General features: G+C 39.3%; 1 protein-coding gene across 1 annotated transcript; it reads left to right on the top strand.

The window, feature by feature from the left end:
- The first annotated feature begins 871 nt into the window (after window positions 1–871).
- On the top strand, window positions 872–19,941 carry sepsecs.L (Sep (O-phosphoserine) tRNA:Sec (selenocysteine) tRNA synthase L homeolog). The gene is given in 10 exon segments (NM_001099889.1): window positions 872–995; window positions 1,464–1,618; window positions 3,017–3,135; window positions 3,219–3,377; window positions 3,740–3,893; window positions 5,450–5,552; window positions 6,298–6,519; window positions 11,250–11,343; window positions 14,660–14,750; window positions 18,529–19,941. Coding segments are annotated over 10 exon segments (1,521 nt in total). The 5' UTR covers window positions 872–881; the 3' UTR covers window positions 18,839–19,941.
- The last annotated feature ends 316 nt before the right edge of the window (window positions 19,942–20,257 follow it).

Raw genomic sequence — 20,257 nt, 5'->3', positions numbered from 1 at the left:
CATCAGTTATAAACGGTGAGTTGTGATGTAATTTCTGTCACATGACTCACTGAAATTTGTGTATTATAATGAATAAAGTACCCCCAGTTGCAAAATATGAGGATATTAGAAGTTACCTCGGAGTTACCTTCGGCCTCGTGTTTTTATATGGTCATGCAACTCCTCGGTAACTTATAATATCCTTATATTTTACAAAAGGGGGTACTTTATTCACTATATATTCTGCATGGCCATTTATATACAAATCTAAAGATTCCATTATTCCACTGGTATTATATTGCCTATTCCTTCCTGCAACATTTATAATAGGCCCCAATGTTTCCTCATCAAGTAAAAGACTTGCAGGAGCTTTTGTAAATGACTGTAAAAGTCAATACTTCTAAGGATTCTGAAAAACTTGCCCTTTTTAACCAAAATAAGAAAGAAGGGAGAGCCACATTATCAGTTACACATTTCCTACGCCACAAGTCAGCCCTAGCCCCCGTTGTAAACCACCATATATCTCTATACCAGGGCGGGAAAAAAAATGCCCGTTTAGAAACTGCGTGATAGATGTGACCTCCACCATCCCTCAGAATTCGGCCACTGCAACCTACACAGCACTTACACCACCCGGCCCCCTAAACGCTACTACGTGACACTGAGTGAAGCGTTTGCGAACGCGCTATTTAAACAAAACGCTGCGGCTCACGCCTCGTTATGGTTTCTAATGCCCCGGAAGCTCCCGCTGTAATTTTCTGAAGAGGGCGGTACTTTCCGTGACAACCCCTTCAACTCTTTAGGTGATTGGTGAGGATGCTATCAGTTTGAGTGGCTGCGAAACTCTGCTGCTGCTGATTGACGCAGTGCCCATTATCACTTTTCTATTGCAATAGTTCAGAATGGAACAAGAGAGTTTTAAAGCCAGCGAACGACTTGTCACTCCGGCGTATATACGGCAGGGCAGAGAGGCCAGGCGCATGCACGAACAGCTTGTGAGGCAGTTAGTGGAACAGGTAAGGTGGCTGCCATGTGACTGGGCATTCGCGGGGCATCCTGGGATACGTAGTCTTGAATCATCGTCATTTATTTATATAGCGCTGTCAAGATAACATTATAGACTGCAGTGGGCTGTTCCCCTTCATAACCTATTGTGGGGCAGGCTTATAGTAACATTATGAGGAGTCTGGAGTTTTTAATCAGGTTGGGGGCCATAACATTTCTTTGTAGAGATGTTTAGATTGTAAGCTCTGTGGAGCAGTGCCCTTCTGTATGCACGTGTAGTTGGATATATACACCCTTCTGTGTACAACTCTGTGTGGAAGATGTTAGTGCTTATGTAAAAAACATAAACATTTGGAGTGACATTTAGGCATCTGCTTGGACAACCGTGTTACAACTTGCTTGCCTGCGCCATGGCGTATAAACCGAGGTTACGTTGTCTATAGGTTCACTCATTCGCTTCCCTTTCTTTTTTGCTCCAGGGTAAATGTCCTAAAGAGCCGTGGGATGAAAGCACCATTGAAATCTTCCTCAAGGAACTTGCAGTCATGGACAGCAATAATTTCCTAGGCAACTGCGGTGTCGGAGAGAGAGAAGGGAGAGTGGCCTCTGGAATGGTTTCCCGTCGACACTATCGGTATTTTACAGACCTGCTTAAAGGGGATCTAAAGGCAAAAAAATTAAAGCTCTTTGTACTGTTCCCTAGTTGGAAAGAAAGATATCTCTAATATAGTCATTAAAAAAAATTGTACCAAAAAGCTGAATGTATGCAGTCTCCTATTCCCCTTCGCTTTACTCCCTGGGACTTCTGCAGACACAGTTCTCAGACAGTGCTGGCTACCAAGCAGGGAAAGGAGCAGTGCTACCCGACGTTTACACAACTGGGAAGGAAGGTGCGGGGTTGTTCCACATGGAAGCTAGCAGAGAATACAAAAGGTTAGACAAATAAAACTTTAATCCTGAAAAATGTACCTACCATTCCAAAGTGCGATCAAGCAACCTGCAACTGTCTAGAGAACGGTCTGCAGCAGAGAGAGCAAACAAAGCAAAGGGGAATAGGACTGCATACATTCAGCTTTTTTACAATTTTTTTTTAATGTCAGTATATTAGAGATATTGTTCTTTGCAACTAGGTACCAGTATAAATAGATTTTATCTTGTGCCTTTACGTCCCCTTTAACCTGTGTATAAGGGACAAGTTGCACCAAATATTCCATATGTTCTTCAGTTGTAGATGATTAATGTAATGCAAATATCCCTTGCCAGCTAAAAACGAATGCTTTTATAGATCATATCTGTCCAACTCACAAAGGAGCAGGTTTTTTTTTTTTTAAACTTAGAATGTTTTACTTTTAAATCTTTAACATACAAAGCAAAAAAGCAAGTTCCATTGAATAAAATAAAAATAACATAAAGAGCAGTTTATTTTTAATTAGGCAAATGATAAATTGTGGCAATTAGTTAGGCACTCCCAGTAAGCAAAGTTGTTCGAATTTTTACCTGGGCATGTGAGGCCATCCTTCCTGTGGTATCTGATGTCCCTTGCAACACCACAAGTGACACCAGGGACCACATTAAATATTGTGCTGTATTTCTGCTGCCTAAGAAGAGTCATTCAGTGCCAAGTGGGAGGGCCAACTCTTGGATTTGTATGCTGATAGCTTTCAGGAGGCGCAAACAAGCAAAATTTTCAGATTTCTGATTAATTTTTTGTTGGTTTTTTTTTTCACCACCACATTATTCTTTACTGGCGTTACTAATGTTAAAAATGCGTGGTCACCAAAGTAGGTTTCTAAGCAGCACAGCTAGGTGTTAAGCAATATAGTGAAATGAAGCCTCAAACGAAAGGAGCATAAACACACATTATAACAAAGCCTATAAAGAAATGGTTGCATTAATAATACGGGCATACGGGTCTAATTTTATTTTTGGGTAGAATTAACCTTTTTAGATCATTTCAATATTTTTTCAGTTCTAAACGTTTAGTACAATTATTTTTAAATAGTAATATTGTTTTTCCCCTATCTTAATTCAGGCTGATCCATGGGATTGGACGATCAGGAGATATTGCAGCCATCCAGCCAAAGGCTGCGGGCTCGAGTGTTCTAAATAAGCTTACAAACTCAATGGTGCTGGATATTATAAGATTAGCTGGTATGTAAAGTTGAGACCAAATAGTCTTTAAATATCTGGACAGAGTATAGAAAGTAACTCGCCTTTCAATTCAAAAATCCTAGGTGTGCGAACAGCTAGCAGTTGTTTTGTTGTACCCATGGCAACTGGGATGAGCTTAACCCTTTGCTTCCTTACGCTTCGGCATGAGAGACCAAAGGCAAAATACATAATCTGGCCGAGAATAGATCAGAAATCCTGTTTCAAATCTATGATCACAGCAGGTAAGAATCATTATTTGTTTACTGCTAATCTGAGATTTACTGTGTCCTTTTCATGATTTTTCATTTCTACTTCTTATACTGTTTTGGGTGTGCTTTGTGCCTGCTGTGCTACACTGAACGATATAAATGAGCATCTAATAATATAAGTAAAAGTAATACATGGCTTTAATTGTAATATTTTTGGGCAGGGCCATCTGATCGCATTTTTATTTTATAACCCTTGTTTGTACTCTTATAAACCAATTTATAACTTTCAGGTCCTATAAATTGAAGACGATATATCACTGAGGGCTTTGCACTTTGATGTACATGTGGTATGCAAACAAAAATGTATATTTCAACATAAAGGTCTTTCTCTGAAGGTTTTGAGCCTGTGGTGATAGAGAATGTGCTGGAAGGAGATGAACTGCGAACAGACCTTAATGCTGTAGAATCCAAAATTACGGAACTTGGAGCTGAAAATATCCTGTGTGTACACTCTACAACTTCCTGCTTTGCCCCAAGAGTGCCCGACCGGTAAGAACAAAATGCAAAACAGTCTGTTGAATTTCCAGTACTTTAAAGAAATAGTCTAACAAGATCCATTGTCAATAAATATCACCGGTGATTTTTCCCATAGCTGCCAATCAGCAGATTGAACAGTTATTTACAAGTTAGAAAACAAAAGCAAAGCTATGATCGGTTGCTATGGACAACATCACCTGTGATATTTATCTGCAGTGTTGGTAAACCTGCCGATAAATAATGATTCTTTACTACAATGATATCGGTGCGCCTGCTTCTTTTGGTTCATAAGAGTGCAAGTAATAGGGTATGATACATAAAAGTAATTAAAACCTTGACAATTATATCCCTATAACATAATTTTCTAGTGTCCTTGGTTATTGATGTCACTTGTCAAGGGTTTTGTTGTATTATTTGAAATATTTGACCCTCGGCTTTAAAATATAAGGATGTAAAAAAGTGTTGCAAGACCATGTAAAGACACTGGTTTGTCCATAGATGTTGCAATATAAACACATTGCTTTCTTCTTTTTTGGAGCACTTCCTGTTATGTTTTGAGCAGTCATTATTCTGTTTACTGGGGTGTCATTGCTCAGAATAGTTAATCCAGCAGCATTAAAGGAGAAGGAAAGGTTAAAACTAAGTAAGCCTTATCAGAAAGGTCCATCTAAATATACCAGTAACCCCCCAAAGTAATGTTGCTCTGAGTCCCCTGTCAAAAGAAACACTGCATTTCTTTCCTTCTATTGTGTACTCATGGGCTTCTGTATCAGACTTCCTGTTTTCAGCTTAAACCTCATTGCCCTGGGCAAAAGCATGCTCAGTTTGCTCCTCTTCCCCCGCCCCCCTCCCTTCTCTACTGTAATCTGAGCCCAGAGCAGGGAAAGACTCAGGCAGGAAGTGATGTCACACCATGTTAATACTGCAGCTCCTATCCTAAACAAACAGAGTTTCTAGAGCTTTTTACACAGGTATAGTAAAACATTCTACAGAATAAATATAGCATTCTAGCTTGCACTATTGCAGCTAATCTATTGGCAATAAAATGCCTTCCTAGCTTTCCTTCTCCTTTAAGTATTAACATCCCAAGTACCTACTCCCTATGCAAAACATCTGTAAAGATTAAAGAAAAAGGAAAGTCTTTTTGTGCTTGGGTGGTGCCAAAAGTTATGAGCAATCCTCTTTCTTCTCGCGGCTGCGCATACACAGTAGAATGAAAAGCTGAACCTAAACAAATACAACCTGCTATTTCATTATACTGTGCATGCGTCTTCCCCGCGAAATTTGAAGGAGATGATGACTTTGTGGTGCTCGCTGGGGTGTCAGGTAAGGAAATATAACCAAATCTCCTTTAAAAAGATTTGGACAGTTATTTTCCATTCTAGAACAGCTTATTTAGTGCAGAAAATAAATTTGAAATATTATGATCTGTTAAGTTAAAGTGAGTGGTAACTATCGTTACTGCTTAATACATTTAGCAATGTTAAATGGACCCCTGTGTACCATAAAAAATAATTAACTGTCATTTTATGAATGCATTCTTTACTGATTGCTGTGCTTTTTATTAGGCTGGAAGAATTGGCGGTGATGTGTCAGAAGTATGAAATCCCACATATTGTGAACAATGCTTATGGTGTTCAGTCCTCAAAATGTATGCATCTTATCCAACAGGTATTGTAAACTGTGTGATTGCCCATAATGCTGGTACAATTACTGGGGAGAGATGGAGGGCTTAAAAGTAGGGATGCACCAAATCCACTATTTTGGATTTGGCCAAACCACCAAATCCTTTGCGAAAGATTTGGCCGAATACCAATCCGAATCCTAATTTGTATATGTAAATTAGGAGTGGGAAGGGGAAACATTTTTTATTTCCTTGTTTTGTCACATGACTGCGGGCAGCTGGGCAATTGACAATATGTCAGAATTCTGCTGTAGCAGCACTATTAACTGATGCATTTTGAAAAAAACACGTTTTCCCATGACCGTATCCCTTTAATTCAAACCAAGATATATTTAATCTTTATTGGAAGCAAAACCAGCCTATTGGATTTATTAAATGTTTACATGATTTTCTAGTAGTCTTAGAGGCATATTTATCAAGGATCGAATTTGAAAAACATTCGAAATTCGAATTCAAAAACACCAACCGAATAGGTCCATATTCAGCCGAATTGGAATTGTATGAATCAAATTAACATCGTATTCAATTGAATTCGATTCAAAGATTTTACAAAAATGTTTCTGCAATTCTGAACTCTATGCATAATAGGTTTCCGGATAAAAATCCTATACCTGTATTCGCTTTAATTGTCATAAATGATAAATCCCCTGTAAAGAAAATCTTGACACAAAATGTACTTGTTATCCGTATATTTGTGTGTGTTTGCTAAAAGATGTTTATTTTGCCAAATAGGGTGCCCGCGTTGGTAGAATCGATGCTTTTGTGCAGAGTTTGGACAAGAATTTTATGGTTCCAGTAGGTGGAGCTGTTATCGCTGGTTTCAGTGATTCATTTGTGCAAGAAATTAGCAAAATGTACCCAGGAAGAGCATCTGCCTCTCCATCATTGGACGTCCTCATAACACTGCTGTCACTTGGCGCGAGTGGATATAATAAGCTCTTGAAAGAAAGAAAGGTAAGCATTTGTGTGGGGAGTTAAACAAGCCTGTTTGGTGTCCAAGGAGGGAAATGAACATTTGTGATTATTTTTGGAATTAACTATTCAATTGCCAAGTTTTTATATGTGACTCCTTTAGTTAGATACAAAAATATTAGTATTCTGCCAGATATTTTTCTATTGCATGGGGAGACCCATTTATCAAAGGTCGAATTTGTTTTTTTTTTAACTGTAATAAATTTGAATATACCTTAAATTCGATTAAGAGGTTATTTAAAGGAGAATGAAACCCTGTAGAAAAAAAACCCCGTACCCCCCACCCAACGTAGACCCCCCTCCCCCCAGGTTAACTGCCCCCCCGGGAAATGCCCCATACTTTATACTTACCCCTCGTCGCAGATTCTGGCAGCGGACTTCACAGCATCCATCTTCCGGGTCTTCGGTAAGCTGCCTGGGCGATCAGTCGTCTTACCCAGGACCCTGAAAAATGGATGCTGTGAAGTCCAATGCCAGAATCTGCGACGAGGGGTAAGTATGGGGCATTTCCCCGGGGGGGCAGTTTGCCTGGGGGAGGGGGGTCTACATGGGGTGGGGTGTACAGGGTTTTTTTTCTACAGGGTTTCTATCTCCTTTAAGACAAAAATGTAATATCTAAAACTCGAACTAATATTACTGACCCAAAAACTCAAATCAAATTCGACTAAACTCTCAACCTGAGAAAGACTCAAATCTCAAGACGGCAATTAACATCTTCAAATTGGTCGCTGGACCTCTCCCATTGACTTAATACTTAAACTCGGCAGGTTTTAGGTGGCGAATAGTCGAATTCGAATTATTCCCAGGTTATAGGTTTGATAAATCTCGGAACACAAATCAAAATTCAAAACGATTGTTTGGATAATTTACAATTCAAATTTGAGAGTTTTGACCAAATAAAAATGTACTATTCAATCCTTAATAAATCTGCCCCGTAGTGTAGTGAATAAATTACAAAAGATAAATGGAAGATGGTGTTATGGGGGTAATTTAATAACTCTCTAGGGTTGCCCCAGTTCTAGTATCTCATAAAAGGAGCTTTTACTGGGAATGTTGGAAAGCAAACTTCTAATTGGTTCCTGTGGGTTACTAGGCCAGGAGCAACAGATGAAAATAGTGTCATTTATAAGGAGTGCCGGCTTTGCGTTAAAGGTATGTGACTAGAATCTCTGGGGGCAGGTGGCTGGCAACTAACAACCCCCAGTGATTCTATTTTTCCATCTCCATTACTGCATTGCCTTGGAAACATTTTAGCATCAGGTTTGCTGTTTCAATATTTAGTCAAAATGACCCATGTGCCATTAGCACACGGGGCACATGTTGCATATAAAATGCTTCTCTCCACCTGCTGATTTTAATGAGGCAGAGAGAAGTGGCTCCACTCTAATCAGTGGCTTCCTATAGCTGCACTGACATGCACAGCTTTGGCCTGAGTGCGGCTACCCAGCGCGAAGATCGGCCTGAACATTTCTGTGTTTTTCAGACTGAGCTCTGCTCCGTGTAGCTGCACTCAGGCCGAAGCTGTGTCCGTGTGGCTACAGGAAACCACTGATTATAGTGGAGCCGCTTCTCTCTGCCTGCAGTTTAAAGTAGAAGGAAAGCTACCAAAGCAGTTTATTGACAATAGATTAGCCACAATAGTGCAAGCTATAACACTATATTTATTCTACAGAATGCTTTACCATACCTGAGTAAACGGCTCTAGAAGCTCTTACTGTTTGTTTAGGATAGCAGCTGCCATATTCGCTTGCTGTGACATCACTTCCTGTCTCGGTCTCTCCCTGCTCACTCATAGCTCTGGGCTCAGATTACAGCAGGGAGGGGAGGAGGGAAAGGGAGGGGGAGAGAGGAGCAAACTGAGCATGCTCAAGCCCTAGCCCTGGAGGTTTATGATGAAAGAAGAAAGTCTAATCCGTTCAATTCATGTGTGCTTCAAGATTAGAGAACAGCTCTTTGTAGCAGCAGGTGCACGCTGTACCCTCTGCCAGGGCAAATGGACGCAGATCAACAAACGGCAGCGCTCCGGTGATTTGAAAAAAGTGAATCTTTACTTAAAGAGCCTCAAGGCAACGTTTCAGGCTAATATGGCCCTTTATAAAGCCTTTCATTAACAATACCAACAAGTGTTTAAATACCCACAGGAAGAGGAGAGGCCACAATTGGTCACCTCCATATTACCCAAAATGCACAGTAAAACATGCTGAAAGAAGAAAGTCCAATACAAAAGGCCAAGTGTACACAATTGACAAAAGAAACACCACATTTCTTTCCTTCTGAGGACTCAGAGCAGCATTACTTTGAGGGTTTACTGGTATATTTACATAGACTTTTCTGATAAAGTTTACTTAATTTCAGCCTTTCCTTCTCCTTTAATACAGAACGTGTGTCCTTGTCCTAAGGGCCCACATCCTGCTTTGCCAGATATTTACTAAATTAGTTATCTGGGTCTGGGCATTGCAACAAGATTATTATAAAGGTTTCCACATTAATTGGGCTTAATTTCCTGGATCTTTTGCCAGTTCCGAAACAGAAATGATTAAGAAACTGGACAAATGACGTTGTACGTCCTTCCAGGCAGTTATCTGATCCACTAACCTACAAAGTGCACAAGAGATTGCACATACTGATGTGGTAATCTCACAGCAAGGTATCAACCACAAGGACTGCTTCTCTCACGGCTGATAATATTTAACTCTCGCAAGAATGCAGTATGGCATCTCCCATTCTTGTTTCTAATAAAGCCCTGGTTATTTTACTGAATTTTTACATGGAAAAACAAACTTGCAGTCCCTTCAGGAATGCCCAATAACAGTTGGTGGTGGATGGGTATGTTAGCAATATGTGTGATCTGTCCTTGACTTTAAAAATGGTTTAATACTCACACAAATCAATTCTTATACAGAACGTACAAGATCATTTGTTTTCATATTTAATTTTTGTCTAAATCAATCATTTCCTCTTCTATTTGACGTTGTGTTTGTCATGCAAGTAATCGTTATACTTGTTTTTTTATGAATTCACCAATTGTTCATAGAACTTGAGTTAAATTTAGTGTATAAAAAAAAAAATCAATGCAGTTGCCATCTCGTTTCTCTGAAATAAGACCTTGCAGTGTACGTTTGCTTGGGGTGCGATTACATTCCGCTACAGAGAGGAGTCTGTTATTGATTTGACCCCAGAAAAACACACCGAGCCCAAAAGCGCTATTAATCTCTTCTGCATTGAATTGAATTTCCATCTGTGTGCAAGAGAAAACCTGGATGCATGTATGTTGGGGAGGGGCAGCAAAGTTCTTTTCACAGCTAGGAAGAAAGGAGTCTGTAATTGATAGAGACTGGCTTGGTTGGTATTCCAGCTAAAAGGAAAATTATGTAGGTCTCTATAAAAGATATCGCATAAAACAGCTCATGTGTAAAACTGTGCTTCATGTAAATAAACCATTTTCATAATAATATACTTTTTTAGTAAATGTGCCATTGGGTAATCATAAATAGAAAACTGGCTTTTTAAAAAATAAGGGCCGCCCCCTGGGATCGTACGATTCATGGTGCACACATACAAACCATACTTGTTAGGTCACATGAGCCAATTAACAGACAGAGTTGTGTCTTTTACTTCCACACTTCTTCCTGTTACAGTTAGAGCTGCAGTATTTCTTGTCAGGTGATCTCTGAGGCAGCACACAGACCATCACAAAATGGTGGCTCAAGGCAAGAGATGTAAATGGGCAGGATTTATTTAAATATATATTCCAGTTTGGTAAAATTCTTTAATATGCCACTTAATTTGATATAAATTATCTGTTGCTTAAATATTCATTTTGGGGGTATAGTTTTCCTTTAATAAACGAGCTGATATCTAATGCACTGGATCAATGAGCAGAAGCAAGGACAGGCAACGTGGAGTCTCTGATCGGCTGTATTTTTCAAAGCATTTTTGTCCTTTTGCTAGATTTAGAAAGTCCTTTCTATGCAAATCCAAAGAAAGATAGGATCAATAAAATGGATTCACAGAATACAAGATTTAGAATTCATAAGAAAATTCATTCGGGGGATAAATACTGTGTAATTCACATGCCCCTGAAGTCACACAGCACACATGCTGGTTCTGCACCATTGAATTATATAGTTTATTATGACTAGTGTAGCAATGCTGGCCAAGCTGTAGCTCCACACAGCCACAACGGAGTATACTTGTGGTATAAGGGATAATGTATCCCCTACTGTAAATGTTAAGGATATTAGAAGTCGCTGAGGGGTTGTTCTGCGACCATATAAAGGCACAAGACCGCAGGCTGAGTTATTCAGGGAACTCTGAGTATCACTTGCATATCATAAGAAGTAATGTACCCCATACTGTAATGGTAAACAATTGAATCCTTGTGATTTCAAATAAGATATTCAGGGCTTATAATAAATGGCAAATCAACAAAATGGTTCATAAGGACACACTAGATTTGTGTGGTATTTTACTGTACTATAATGTAATAATAGTTAATTAATAACTGTAATATTTTACATTAATTACAGTTAAGAGAGAAATGCAGTTCTCTATGCATATCATTTTTGCAGTTTTACCCCAATATATAAGTACAAAACCATTGTGTGTTTACATGTTCGCTGCTTTGATTTTTTTTTTTTTGCTGAGACCTTTGGTGGGAGAGAGAATGAAACTACTTTGAGAAATCTTGTTTTTTATTTTGACTTTTCCAGGAAATGTTTGTGTACCTGTCCAACGAACTGAAGAAATTGGCCAAAGATACAAATGAGCGGCTGCTGGAAACCCCACACAACCCTATCTCATTGGGTATGTATGATAAATAGCTCAGGTAGCGTTAGGGTTTCAAGGGCTGCATATACTTATAATAGGAATGATCATTTATGAATCCCACAATGTCCACCTGACATAGGGCATATCCAAACGGTAGCACAGCTGCCAAAATAACTTCAACTGTGTACACCATTTGATGAGTTTATATGTCCTCTGCTTTAAAGGAGAAGGAAAGCTACCAAAGCAGTTTATTGCCAATAGATTAGCCACAATAGTGCAAGCTATAACACTATATTTATTATGTAGAATGCTTTACCATACCTGAGTAAACCGCTCTAGATAGCAGCTGCCATATTAGCTTGGTGTGACATCACTTTCTTTCTGAGTCTCTCCATGCTCATTTAAAGCTCTGGGCTCAGATTACAGCAGGGAGGGAGGGATGAGCAAACTGAGCATGCTCAAGCCCTAGCCCTGGAGGTTTAAGCTGAAAACAGGAAGTCTGATACAGAAGCCCATGTGTACACAATAGAAGGGAATAAATGCTGCGTTTCTTTTGACAGACGACTCAAATCAGCATTACTTTGAGGGTTTACTGGTGTATTTATATAGAACTTTTTGATAAAGCTTACTTAATTTTTACCTTTCCTTCTCCATTAAAGGCATATGTCATAAATATCTTACATTTGCTTCCGCCTAATACCAAGGATCCAACAGGTTTGTGCTGGAATTTGCCTAAACCTCATTCCTATGGCAAAAAAGGCATATCCAGGTACAGCCTTTTGCACACTATACAAGATGGCTAACTTGATTTGCTATTGCAGTGATTCTGTGACATTTCCACTTGGATCAGTAATAACTACATCTGACTAATCGTATTACAGAGAAAGCGCAGGTGGAGAAAGCAATGGATTATTAGAAAACATCTTTCAAAAATCATGTTTTCAGTTCTGCTCAATTTTAAATATGTATATTAGTCATTACTGGGCTGTCTGTTTCCTGAGGCACAATTGCTTGTCTGAGCCTTATACTGACTGTGAACTGGGGTGCCCCCTCCAAGTGTGATCAAAGCAACCCAGAAAAAAAATCCTGCATCCTTGACTGGCCTTTTGATTAAAAGGGAACTATCGCGGAAATGAAAATTTAATATAAGCTTCATCATACTGAAATAAGAAACTTTCTAAATACAATCAATTAAAAATTCTGTACTGTTTCTGAAATTATCCAGTTCATCTTCACTATTACTCTCTCAGCATCTGTTTCTCTTCATTCTCTCTTCATGCAGCAGTTGGGTGTCAGATATTCATTGGCAGTTAGATCCAATATATCTTATAGGGGGGCTCCTTTTGCCTATAAGCTGTATTAGAACTAACTCTATTAAGATCACCAGACATCATGTCTCTCTACATGCAGGATTTATTCAAAAGACAGTTATTTTGTTAGATTTTGTTTGTACTGGAATCCGTTATTTGAGCTCTAATACATCTGCTGGGAAAAGGAATCCCCTATAAGATATATTGGATCTAACTGTCAATGAATATCTGACACCCAACTGCTGCATGAAGAGAGAATGAAGAGAAACAGAAGCTGAGAGAGGGATAGTGAACAGCTTTTTGCTGGGATTTCAGTTGGGTGGAAGTTCTCATCTAGATGGTGTAAACAACACAAGCTTATTAGTCCCATTACTCTTTTTACTTGAGTCTTTGCGGCTGGTTGTGAATCTGCTTTATCAGCACAATTTTCTGTAAACTTTACCAGTGGGATGTGCAGGGTCGGAGCAAATGGATGTATTGATTCCGTCTGACTATTATGTAACATCTTGAGAGAAGTGGCCAACTCTAAAATGCCTAGCGACCCGGCCAAATCACATTTACTACAAAGAAATGGTCTTAAACAATCATGCAAATTGCCCCACAGCTTTTAGATATCCTCTCTGAAATTGGATAAATCCAGATAGTGATAAGTGTACCCGTTACTATTCTGTTGTAAGGGTAAGGTCACACCTGGAGATTCGGGGAGATTTATTCACCCAGCGACTAATCTCTCCAAACGGCTTCCGCCTGCTAGAATGAGAAATCGCCAGCGACATGGCACTCGCGGCACTTCATTTTCCGAAGTCGCCCGAAGTTTCCTTGTGAGGCAACTTCGGAAAACGAAGAGCCGTGAGCGCCATGTCGCTGTCGATTTCTCATTCTAGCAGGCAGAAGACAGGGGGAAGGCGGCCGTTCGGGGAGATTAGTCGCCCCAAAGAAGAGGCGATTAGTCGTTGGGCGACTAAATCTTCCCGACTATCCAGGTGTACCTTACCCTAAAGTTTTTTTATTGGCCACCCTGAATTAATAAAATTTCTTACTTTTTACCCAAGGACTCTTCGGTAAAAAACAGTCACCCTTGGAGTATTGCGCCACCCTATTTATTCATTTTTTTCAGGGATCCCTTTCACTGTCTTTGGCCATCACATGGGTGTTAGTGTAACATTTCTGACTTTACTATAGTGTGCCTGTGTTACCTCAGGGAGGAGGGATGAAAAAAAGAAGCAGTTTTATTCCCTCGGGTGCCTAATAGGCACTCATCAGTGATTATGACATTCCTGTCCTTTTGCTTTCAGTAAATATACTGTGCTATAATGCCTTTAATGGATTCTGTCATGATTTTTATTATGTAGTTTCTATTTCTAAATTACACTATTTACACTGCAAAAAATTCACTCTACAATATAAAATGTCATTCCTGAACCAGCAAGTGTATTTTTTTTAGTTGTAATGTTGGTGTGTAGGTGCATCTCAGGTCATTTTGCCTGGTCATGTGTTTCAGAAAGAGCCAGCACTTTAGGATGGAACTGCTTTCTGACAGGCTGTTGTTTCTCCTACTTAATGTAACTGAATGTGTCTCAGTGGGACCTGGATTTTACTATTGAGTGCTGTTCTTCAATCTACCAGGCAGCTGTTATCTTGTGTTAGGGAGCTGCTATCTTGTTACTTTCCCATTGTTCTGTTGTTAGGCTGCTGGGGGGGGGGTAGATATTAGTCTAACTTGCAGTACAGCAGTAAACAGTGACTGAAGTTTATCAGAGCACAAGTCAGATGACTGGGGGCAGCTGTGAAACTGACAATATGTCTAGCCCCATGTCAGATTTCAAAATTAAATGTAAAAAAATCTGCTTTTTTGAGAAGCAGAATTCTGCTGATGCTTTTTGAAAAAAAAAATATGTTTTCCCATGACAATCCCGTTAAACATTCTAAGTATGTTGTTGAAGTTGGATGTGATGTGGTCATGTTGTTTCCAGACAAATGTCAACAAATAAATTGTAAGCGAAGTAGCTAATTTTCCTGATTTGTTTCTGTGCACTCTCTAGCACTCTCCTTATCCTCTCTCAGTGAGCAGAGCGGCAGTGCTGTTACACAGTTGGGATCAATGCTCTTTACAAGACAAGTGTCTGGAGCCAGGTAAGTACTAACAGCATATTGTACACTCTGGTTGATCAGAAACATCCCTGATGAAGACACAATGGGGGATCGAGACCTTGCCATGTGTTTATGAAGTTGTATAATACAAGAAGTTTACCCATATCAAGTGTCCGCTTGGTAATTGATTTGATGGGCACAGTAAATCCCAGATTACCAAAGATCTTGTAAACTATAGTGAAAATACACCTACTATCCAGAAACCCGTTATCCAGAAATCTTCGAATTACAGGAAGGCCATCTCCCTTACACTTGGGGGCATATTTATCAAGGGTCTAATTTTCGAATTTGAAAAACTTCAAAAATTCTAATTTACAAAGACCAACCGAAATGGTCGAATTTTTTATTTATTTATTTTTTGCTGAATATGTCAGTTTTCGATCAAATAGGTCCATATTCTGTAGAATTAGAATCAAAGTAATAGCACATTCGATTGAATTCGAATTGAAGTTTATCCCCAAAAAGTCCACTAAATGACTCCAGATAGGTTCTAGGATGTCCCCCATAGGCTAAAACAGCAATTCGGCAGGTTTTAGATGGCGAATGGTCCAAGTCGAATTTTTAAAGAGACAGAACATGATAAATTTAGAATTCTAATCGAATTTGGACTATTCCCTAGGTTATACACAAAAAATAGCTTGAAGTTTGAATTTTTTTAATTTGAAAATTCACCTCCACCTTTGATAAATCTGACCCTAAATTTTAATAAAATTCACTTTTTATTTTAGATGATTTCCAATTTCTCCATAATAATAAAACAATACATTGTATTTGATGCTAACAAAGATATAATGAATTCTTATTGGAGGGAAAACAATCCTATTGGGTTTTATTACTGTTTAATGATTTTAGTGGACTTAAGGTATGAAGATCCAAATTACAGAATGATCCTTTATCTGAAAAACCCCAGGTTCCGAGCATCCATTATAACGGGTCCCATGCCTGTACAGGTATGGGACCTTTTATCCACAATGTTTGGGACCTGAGGCTTTCCAGGTAATGGGTCTTTCTGTAATTTAGATCTTCACACCTTAAGACTATTAGAAAATCATGTAAACATTAAATAAACCCAATAGGCTGGTTTGCCTCAAATAAGGATTAATTATATCTTAGTTGGGATCAAGTACAAGCTGCTGTTTTATTATTACAGAGAAAATTATTGGATTATTTGATTATAATAGAGTCTATGGGAGACGACCTTTCCGTAATTCGGAACTTTCTGGATACCGGGTTTCCGGATAATGGATCCCATACATGTAATATAATTTCTATTAGTTGCAACATGGTGTTGCAGCTGGTACCATCACACGGAATCGAACCCAATTCTACGTGAGGAAGGGGTTAGTAATTCCACAGTACAAGGGATATGATTGTAGGCAAAGCAACAGCCAAAGACTACACTGTGGAGCAAAGTGAACCATGTAAAATAGCCCTGGGGCATCAGTTAAAAGTACTTTCTATTTTTATTTATTTAGCATTTTTATAATGAAAATTTCATTTTAATACACAAAACGCCATGGTGGCAATACTATTGTTACAGTAAACAGTAGGGTTAACTTTCATCTGGGTAAATGGTCTTGGCAGCAACATGCTTTGCCTTTTGCAAGACTGAGTGGTTTTGTTGTCTCTGAAGGCAATGAAGAAGGTTTCCACTTCAGGGTGAAATGCTCCATTACTCTGAAATGTTCTGTGATTCCCTGTCCAACGCTCAACTGCTGTATCTACATGTCAGCCTTATCTCAGCAGTATTGCAGATCCTGTACAAAGCTGAGCGCAAGGTATCCCGTTCTCTCTAATGCTGAGAAATATTGTGACTTATACAAGGCTGTTATCTTATAAAACTCATGCGGCAGAAATTGCTCCCCACACTGAATATTTCAAAGGGTAGCTACACGTTTTTTTTGTAGTCTTTCCATTCTGTGGCTTGTTTATGAAATACTGCTGTATTATTATGTATCACAAAGAAGAGATCCATCTGATTAAGATCATAGGCCCATTGTTTATTTTCAATTGGTATATTAAAGGAAAACTATACCCCCAAAATGAATACTTGAGCAACAGATAATTTATATCATAATAAGTGGCATATTCTTGCCTTGAGCCACCATTTTGTGATGGTCTGTGTGCCGCCTCAGAGATCACCTGACCAGAAATACTTCAACTCTAACTGTAACAGGAAGTGTGAAACCAAAAGACAGAATTCTGTTAATTGGTTCATGTGACCCAACATGTATGGTTTGTTTGTGTGCCCCGTGAATCATATGATCCCAGGGGGCGGCCCTTATTTTTTAAAATGGCAGTTTTCTATTTATGATTACCCAATGGCTCATACTACTAAAAAAGTATATTATTATGAAGATGGTTTATTTACATGAAGCAGGGTTTTATACATGAGCTGTTTTAAGCAATATATCTTTATAGAGACCTACATTGTTTGAGGGGGTATCGTTTTCCTTTAAATAACTGATTCTAAAGTGTTGGACTTGGATAGGAGTTTTACAGTTTTTAGTCTGAGCTGTTCTCTTAACGGTTACCGAGAGATGAAAACCTAGTGATGCCGGTCATTTTACAGTAGCTCCATATATTGTTGAACACGCATTTCGCCCCGTTTGGCCTTTAAACAGGGCTTCAATATCCATAAATAAATGTTCAACCCAAATCTCTCCCTGGCCTTGCAGTTTCCCTACCTTTCTAGGCAATAATCTCAGGTCTAAGCCAATTTGAGCCACTATCCTTTGTCCTCAGTAAAGGTCTTCACAGGCCTCCATGGAATATGAATCACTGTTAATGCTACTAGTGGTGATCAAAGCTGTTTTTGTGCCTTTGCCATAACAATACATAACATGTATTGGGGTAGCATAATAAACAGCACAGCATTTTCCTTTGTCAACCCATAATAACCAACTATAGGGGACTAGGCCTTTAGCAAATGTTGATTTTTATGACAGTTTTTATTTCTAAATGACACTGTTTACACTGCAAATAGTTCACTCTACAATATAAAATGTAATTCCTGGACCAACAACGGTAATTTTTTTTTAGTTGTAATATTGGTGTGTAGGTGCCTTCTCAGGTCATTTTGCCCAGTCATGTGCTTTCAGAAAGAGCCAGCACTTAGGGATGGAACTGCTTTCTGGCAGGCTGTTGTTTCTACTTCTCAATGTAACTGAATGTGTCGCAGCAGGACCTGTATTTTAGCTATTGAGTGCTGTTCTTTAGATCTACCAGGCAGCTGTTATCTTGTGTTAGGGAGCTGATATCTGGTTACCTTCCTATTGTGTTGTTGTTAGGCTGCGGGGGGGGGGGGTGATATCACTCCAACTTGCGGTACAGCAGTAAAGAGTGACTGAAGTTTATCAGAGCACAAGTCACATGACTGGAGGCAGCTGGGAAATTGACAATATGTCTAGCCCCATGTCAGATTTCAAAAATTAAATATAAAAAAAATCTGTTTGTTCTTTTGAGAAATGGATTTCAGTGCAGAATTCTGCTGGAGCGGCACTATTAACTGATGCGTTTTGAAAAAAACATTTTCCCCATGACAGTATCCCTTTTACGAATGATTCTTCTTTATCCCGATTTCATTAATGGAAATGTAGTTTGGCTGCAAAATGATCTCTCATGCAACTGGTTTAAATTAGTATGATGATTAGTGTGTTTTGGAAAAGCTTCTCATCGAAGCATGTATTGTCCTGTAAACGTTTTTCTCCCCTCCAGAAAAAGATGACGCCTTCACTGTACACCCGTTGTTTTCTTTTAGGGTTGTGCCTCTTGGGACTTCACAGACAATTAATGGATATGTTTTTAAGGGTTTTATGTCTCACAGCAATAACTATCCTTGCGCGTACCTGAATGCAGCATCTGCCATCGGTATTAAAAAGCAAGATGTTGACATGTTCATCAAAAGGCTTGACAAGTGCCTGCGGCTCTGTAGAAAAGAGAAGCATTTAGCGAAGGATGAACCTAGATCTGCTCAACAAACCACAGAAGAAGATGTTGCTGAATTAGCGCAAGACCTTGGAGACGTTTTACAAGCGGACGCTGCCTCTGAAGTGCTACTGAGCGGATAAATATTGCACGTTGATATACAAGATTTCAAAAAAACTGCAGTGCAGTTAATTAGTTAAATTATAATCAAAGTGGAATACATAGAAGATAATTAATTCATACAATTTTATGTATGCCGAAAAATGCACTAAAAATACCTGACTTAATTGTGAAATCCAAAGTTTTTGCTCGTTACTTTCTTTCATTTAGCTTTATACCCTGTGCAACTGCCGGCTAGGTTGAAAAACCAATTGAAATCAGTCGGATCAAACAGATCAGCCTTTTCAGTCAGCTACGGGTAGTGTCGCAGGCCAAGAATCCGTTCCTATGACAAGAATCGGTCCTAACCTTGCCTGACGTCAGAACCGCCATCAGAAATCGCCGGGTCCCATACGACAAAATTTCCTGGGCTGCACCCACTGCAAGCCCCACCTACAGGTCCACCCCCCACCACACAGTAAAAAAACAAAAAAATATTGGTGGCTAGGGTTCCCACATGTTTATAAAAAATAAAAAGATATTGGTGGTCAGGGGCCCCCATAAAAAAAACATTTGTGGCCAGGCCCCCCCCTCCACATTATGAGAAAATTGGTGGCCAGGGCCCCTTAAACGTCCATGCCTTCCAGAAATCAGCAGCTCTCAGAAAGAGCTAATCGGCTAATCAAGTAAGTGTGGCGTGGCCGGGCCCCCCTTACCCTCGGGGGCCCCCTACAACTCTCCCCCCATGATGGCTGCCCTGCCTGACGTAGAACTATTGCGTTGGCCTGGGTGCAGGCAAACACAGGGGATTTGCTTTTCAGCCCCGAAATCCACTACGTGTAACTGAACCCAGTCTCACACAATGGCTCCAGGTGCAGGCAAAGGAGGGGCTGATTCTTGTCATAGGAACAAACTCTCGGCCTATGTTTATGCATGGGACTACGTTGCAGAGGATCACTGGATTTTACTGTGATCCAAGTCGGTCAGATCAGAAGGGAAATGGAGCATCAGTGCGCACAAAGTGTAATGTGTAATACTCATGTGACACAACCATGTTTGCTTTTAGCCGAAAAGTGTATAACAGACTGACGTGCCTTTTGTTTTCTTTTTCACGTTTGCTAATGTCCCAGTAAATACTTTATCTGATTATTTGTGTATTTTGTGTGTGTTTTTTTAACATACTTTAGAATGGCACAAGGCCGAGTGTATTTATACAGGTCACGGCACTCTGAGCTGATGTCTACTATCTTCATATTTTACAACAGGGGGTACATTATACACAAGATTTGTGACAAATTACATCACTAAGCGACAATTAAAACTGAGGCATCAATAAGCACCATGTAAGGATTTAACTTACAGGATATTCATGGCTTTTGTGTATCATATATATAATACAGTATACACAGTGTGACCACAAAATACATATAAACAAATACAAGAGTCCTCTGCACTCAACCCAT

Source organism: Xenopus laevis, chromosome 1L, assembly GCF_017654675.1.
Source record: "Xenopus laevis strain J_2021 chromosome 1L, Xenopus_laevis_v10.1, whole genome shotgun sequence".
Lineage (NCBI taxonomy): Eukaryota > Metazoa > Chordata > Amphibia > Anura > Pipidae > Xenopus > Xenopus laevis.
Note: the sequence above shows the minus strand (reverse complement) of the source record. Positions and strands in the feature narration are given on the sequence as shown.